This window comes from Diorhabda carinulata, chromosome Y, assembly GCF_026250575.1.
Source record: "Diorhabda carinulata isolate Delta chromosome Y, icDioCari1.1, whole genome shotgun sequence".
Taxonomy (NCBI): domain Eukaryota; kingdom Metazoa; phylum Arthropoda; class Insecta; order Coleoptera; family Chrysomelidae; genus Diorhabda; species Diorhabda carinulata.
The window spans coordinates 11,427,450-11,434,223 of record NC_079473.1 but is presented as its reverse complement, the minus strand read 5'-3'; the positions used below and the strand labels follow the sequence as shown (position 1 = coordinate 11,434,223).

Genomic DNA, 6,774 nt, shown 5'->3' with positions numbered 1-6,774 from the left:
ATTTTTATTAAAACGTCATAAATATGAATAACTCCATGATTAACGCGTTTTTCTGCCGAACCAATCATTTTTATGCTCCTTGCCGTCAATTTGATGCCCAATTCCATTTGGAACAAAAACCTAACCTAGCCACCACAGGGAAGCCCAAGTCGATAGTGATAACAATTTCAAGCTGCTTATACAATAAAGGAGTGAACAGTATAAAATAGAACAACATTGAAATTGTATTAAAACATACATATAAAACAAACGAAGTAAAGCTAAATCCTAAAATATACACAGAACTTCTTTGAAATAAACAAATTTAGTTCTGTCTAGAGGTTGAGTAAATACATCAAGATTATTATCTTTGGAATTTACATAATCTATATATAACTTAGTTAATACAGGATGTTTCTATATTCGACCGATAATGCTTTACCACAGAGAGATCTCAATAAATGATTCATTTTGATATAGAAATACGAACCCTTACGGGGCCTAGTTGTTTAGACTGGAGCAAATTTTGTTTTAAATTGCCTGAATATTTCTAGTTGAAAAACTAATAACATTTTGTGGAGCTAAAACGATCTTTTTTTTTTCTTTTTTATAATTTCAAAACTTTCCCATTTTCTGAAAAATTCTCGTGTTCATTGGCAAACAAAAACATCATCTAAATAGTTTTAGTTTGAAAATAACAAGGTATAAGACATCAATCACTATACAAAATAAGTCAAATTCACTTTATTTACAATCCAAATTACAAATATAACGATATGAATATTCACTATCTTGGAAATTTAAAATCAGGGATCTAATCAAAGTTTATTTCAAACTCTAGTTTCCATAGGTCATCCAATTGTTTTATTCTAATTTCACAAAATCTGGTTGTAATTATGAAGAATCAGCGTTCATGTCCAATTTGGTGGAGTTCAATTGAACTACTCATATCATTGGTTGTTATACTAATAGATGGAGTATTTTCCAAATTCACAGTAGTTCAAGAATCACTCATTTCATTTATTATTTATTCTGCCACTTTTTTATTTTATTCTGTATCCTTATATTTTAAAATTTCAGTAACTGTGTGTCCTCAAAAGTATATTCTTCCTCTTCTAAGCCTATCCAAAACATTATATCTCCATTTTTTGATTCTGCTTGATTGCGATTGGTTTTTTCTATCAGATCACCAGATGCAACATTTTCCTACAAAAAAATTTAGAAATTACTATATTTAAAAATGGTATTTTCATCCTCAAATCTACTTGATGAAAGACTGGCTTTTCCACTACATTCACTTCAGTATTGTTATTTGATTCTGAATTTGGACTTAAATCAACAAATTTTCTCACTTTTTCTACACTTCCTGGCTCTTGCATCTTCATAATATCAAGTTATTTATTGAGTTATGCATTTCTATGATGTATAAATCTTAAAAAATTTTCAAAAGCTTTTGTAAATCAAAACCTGACAAATTATCTTCGAATTCAATGGCATCAACAATTCTATAACTATATTTAAAAATCCATGTTGGTAGTTTTGGATGTTTTCACCAGACCGACCTGAAAAGTTTTAAAATTTCTATACAAAATCTGTTACACTGGGATTTTCTAGAAAACCAAAATAACTTCACATTTTTCAATAATTATTTTTGTCCTTACATCAAAATTAGGAGATAGTTACATATTCATTGAAAAGTTTAATCAAGACAGATAAAGTGTGTTAAGTAAATGGATTACAAAAACATCTGTGTGAAGATCAATTATAGAAACGAACACAATTATACCAAATCAGAAACAATTTTTCTATATAGAGAAAATTCTAATTTCAAATTAACTTCTGTTAATAATGTGATTTTTCATTATAAGAAACTTTTTAATCAAGAAAAATGGCAAGTAACAAAAGCACTTCTATACAAGTCTCATTATATTATTATCGAAAAAATTTGAGAGCATTCATTTGCTATTTTTCAAAGAGCATAAACTAGAAAATAATTATAATAATAATAATTTCAAATTGTTCACAGTATCCAGTACAAGATGAGTAATTATTGAACTTACCATTGAATTTGAAAGTTGTTCTAATTCAGTCAGAGTTATGATAGTCTTTTCTTTAAGAAATAATCCTTTGATAATTTGCAGTTATTACAAATACCAAAAACAGTTGATATCTTATAAATCACCTCATCCCTTTTGTTCAATACCTTTAGTGAGTTACTAATTCAATCAAATAACCATCTGATATCAAATTATACGCAGTAATATTTTGTTTGTTTGTTTGTTTTATACAAATCACATAGAAACTAGAGGAGAACATCGAAACCGGCAGTATAATAGTGAAAATATAATGAAATAATTATCACTTTTCCCCTTTTGTTTTCTATTATCATCTTCATTAGCCATTCGAACTATTATCTGATCTGGAATTCAGTCAGTATTGGTATTGCCATTCGTTTTTTTAATGCTCATTTGACTATTCTCAATTTGTCACTATGCAATTCAATCAAACGTTTATTCCACAATTGTATCCATTCGGGTTAAAGATCATTTTTGGAGGTATCTTCGGCTCCATTTTCCAATATTTCATACTTATACAATTCGAAATTATGTATGATTGTATCAATCAAGTTCAGAAAGAAATCATTTTCATTTACGTTTCAAACGATAAGCATTCTTACATCTTATTTGAACGTTTTAGCTAGTCTCCATTATAGTCTATAATATCTCAACCAAGTCACATACAACCAGAACTTTTCAGGACATTTCTCCATAACTCGTTTAGTTCGATTTGCAAATATAATGCTTAATTTGTAAAAAGTGATTAGATTGGTTAAATGATAAGTGCCTTGAAAGTTCTTATTTAAAAACAAGTGATATGATAAGACAAAATTCATTTATTAATAATTTATAATAATAAACAACTCAATGCAAAACTGTAAAGATATTCACAAAAAAAAACATATGTATTTCTTTCGGTACGAAGAAAAAAAATTCTTAAAGTCAAACTCGATAATGAAAACATCAATTTCTGGTGAGAAAAATAGACAAGCTACAATTGCTTCATATCGCCTATGGAGTGTAGAACTTGTTAATAAAGAAGATATTCAAATACTTGCCAACGTCTTAAAAGCATTTAGCTTGTTTAAATCATATTCATCAACATAAAACATTGTGGTGTGTCCGTGAGCATTTTCAAATACACAAGTACGTATAGGTATATTAAGTTCAAAACTCTGACATCAATAAGATGATGATTATGATGGCAAAATCAGATGAAAGAATACGACATGCAATATCAAATTACTTAGTTAAAGGTGTAGAAAATGTGAATAATTGTACATACCTACTATAAGAATCCAAATTTAATAAATATATACATTTTCAATCAAAATTTACTTCATTACTTAAACTGTATTTACCTAATCTTCACGTATAAAACTTGAACATAAGTAAGTTTTACAACTAGATACAAATTCCGTTCCTATCATTAAAATGAATTCCGAAGTTCTTTCGTTTGGAACTTTGGTTTACTTTGGCCTTGGACGAATAAAAAAGATGAACCCAGCTGACATGTTTGAATATAATTGAAGCCAACTTACAGTAAACCTCAATGTTGTCAGATTTTATAATTTATTTGTTTATTATCTGGATGCATGTTACGTTCCAAAAATATTTATTTATACATCGTAATATTATTAAAAACCAATGAGAATCTGGCTCTAGTTCTCACTAAATTTGGTTAATTGACAATATTCCCCACAATTGATCTAAACAAATATGAAGAAAATAATTTTGGCGAGAATGTTTATGAAAAAATATAAGCTATGCAACATTGCTATGTAACTGTATTCGTTTATGCTTTTGATTTATCTAACATAGAATGTTTGAATGAAATAATATCAAATACTAGTTTTATTTGAATACAAATTTACTATAGACATATAGGTTTTTAATGAAGATATGCTTATTTATTATAATTATTAGTCAATTTAAGTCAAAAACAAGATAAATGTATTATATGAAGAAGAGCCATGTTGAGGAAAATGATGCTGAAAACAAAAAACATGAAACAGAAAAGTCAAAAGTGTAAAATGAAGAAAGAACAAGAAATAAGGAAATGAGAAAGATAAAATTATGCCCCATCGCGTCATTTTACAACAAAAACAATCATAATTCATTAACAAGCTCAAAAAATCTTAACAGCACTTTAATTCATTTTATTGTACAGAATGTTAAAAAGAAAACTTCAGGTGATAGGATACTCGAATGGATATCGGCTCTGGAATAAAATTGAAATACATGATATAAAAATAATAACTAGGATATTAAAAGATAATGAAGAAACCAGAAGTCAAAACAAGATGAAAGTAATGTGAAGTAGAGCCAAGATGAGGAAAATGATGTTGAAAACAAAGAACAAGAAACAATAAAGTGAGAAGTGTGAAATAATATTGAGGACAACAAGGAACAGGAAATAAGGAAATCAAAAAGAAAAATTTCTGACCTATTGTGATTTTCCAACAAAAACAATAATAATTCCTTAAGAAGCTTGAACAATCTTGACAGCACTTTATCTCTTGATAGCCACCGTACTTCACAATGAAGCAGGAATACTTTGTGATCACTTCTCATTTCATCACACAGAATAGCAAAAAGTCGGGATTGCTTAGGCCGTGACTTAATGAAAGTACAACTTTCAGTTCATAGCACGAGAACCATCAGTCGTCCATCCAATCCTTTTTGTCCGTTTTATTTCTTTATCTGTAATTAAATCTTCGAGATATTTAAAAATCAATAACGATAGGCGATATTATGGAGTGTAGAGAAGGAGGAACATCTCTGGGTTAAAAAATGTGAGCTGATTTTTGATGGGAAAATAGGTGGCGCTGATTATAGAGGGTATTCGCTTGAATTTTACGCGCTGATTTGAAAATAACTGTATGGTAATGCTTTAAATAATGCACCGTGATAATGAAATTACTAGTATTAAAATAATGAAACGATTAACAAAACAGAATCTCGTTAAATTAACTTTATTATTTAGCTATTTATTTGGTTTAGATAATACATATATTCTAATATGAAAAAAAGTAGAATCATGTAACAATAATGAAATAGTATAAAAAAAACATTTTGGTTGATTAAAATAAAATATTGAATTTTATCCGTAACTGGTATAATAATTATAGCGATATAATTAGATCAATAAAAATAATAGAATAATAAAAAAATATATTTCGGTTCATAAAAATAAAATATTGAACTTCATTAGCCACTAATATATTAGTTATAGTCATATAAAAATATCAATAAGAATAATAAAATAATTGAAAATAAAACATTTTGGTTCATAGAAATAAAAGAATTCTATCCGCAACAAATATAATAATTATAGTTTTGTTAAAATATCATTGGTAATTAGCTTATGCAAGCAGGTACAGAAATATATCAAGTTCTTAATAAAAAATAAAAATCTTTTTTATTTTTTTTCTCTATATACTCCTTGTTCAATGTTTTGGCCAAGAAATGTCCTCTCATGGTTAAATAATAAATAATAATCTCTCTTGTTAACAATAGAGAATGTTCGTGGCAACCAATTTTGGGCAATTGAATTTGAGTAATTCGATCAAAAATCATTTGTATAGTATTCCCTTCAATTCCCTTTTTCCCAACAACATCCAAAACTGTATTTTCTAACCGGCGAGTTAATTCAAACAATCCCTGACTGGGATATGCTAGGCCGTCATACAAGGACAGTTCGTTGATTAATTCATTTTGTTGATTCTCTTCTACCGATCCAGCCGAAGATAAAGAATCAAAACAATTTTTGCAGAATTCGTATTTTTTTTTTCATTTTACGGGACACATAGCCAGCCAAATATGCTAATACTTGTTCACTAGTATAAGTTACATTATAGTCATGATCTATGAGCTTGTCTTCATTCTCTCGAACAGTCTTAGGTAAATTAATTTGGTTCAAATCTTTGGAGTTATCATTATCACTTGCTTCTTTTTGACCCTGTTCATTTCCATACATAAGAACCTGGTCACCTGGCAAAGCACAATTTTCCAAAGCTTCATAGAGTTTAAGAATCCACTCTTCATGAGAAAACAGACAGAATAATCTGAAAACTTGCAAAAACAATTTCGCGTCTGGGTGCTCGTTAGATCCACAGCTGTACCTCATTATTGAAAAAAGTTGCTGAAATTGATAGATACAAATATAATAAATGCTTACAATATTTCTAAGTAATTACAAAATCTTTATTACCTCTAGATAATCCTGTGATAGACGAGATGTCATAAAGTACTCAAAGCCACATTCATTATGCATCATATCAGTTATTTCAAGTGTTGAAGCTAGTGTTACTTTAAAACCCACTAATGTACTTTCAGAAAAAGGCATAGAATCTCCTAAAATTTCCATACCAGACTCCCATTCTACCAAAAAATCTGTTATAGCCTGCTAATTAATAATATATATATTAGTTTATATTCACGAAATGTATGAGTTTCTTCAAGTATATATATTTTCGATTTAGTAAACTTCAATAATAAATATGTTATAACGTATGTAACTACCAAAAAAAAACCAGAAAAAAAAAATACTACTGAAACCAAAGAATAATGAAACCCAACCATTGTTAATTATCAAACTATATTCATTAAGTTTACTTATTTTTGTTATTTCTCTTACAAGTGCAGGGAAGTTTTTTTTTTTGATTTATAATACACATACACTCAAATTCAGTAAATGATAATGAATAAAAAAAATTTATAATAAACCTCATATGAT

General features: G+C 28.1%; 1 protein-coding gene across 1 annotated transcript; it reads right to left on the bottom strand.

Moving 5' to 3' along the window:
• Positions 1 to 5,477: 5,477 nt before the first annotated feature.
• Positions 5,478 to 6,395, bottom strand: LOC130903014 (uncharacterized). Its single transcript, XM_057815288.1, has 2 exons — positions 6,250 to 6,395; positions 5,478 to 6,180 (listed from the first exon to the last, which is right to left on the bottom strand). Exons 1-2 carry the CDS (start codon positions 6,382 to 6,384, stop codon positions 5,794 to 5,796), a joined length of 522 nt encoding a protein of 173 aa, XP_057671271.1. The 5' UTR covers positions 6,385 to 6,395; the 3' UTR covers positions 5,478 to 5,793.
• Between the last annotated feature and the right edge of the window lie 379 nt (positions 6,396 to 6,774).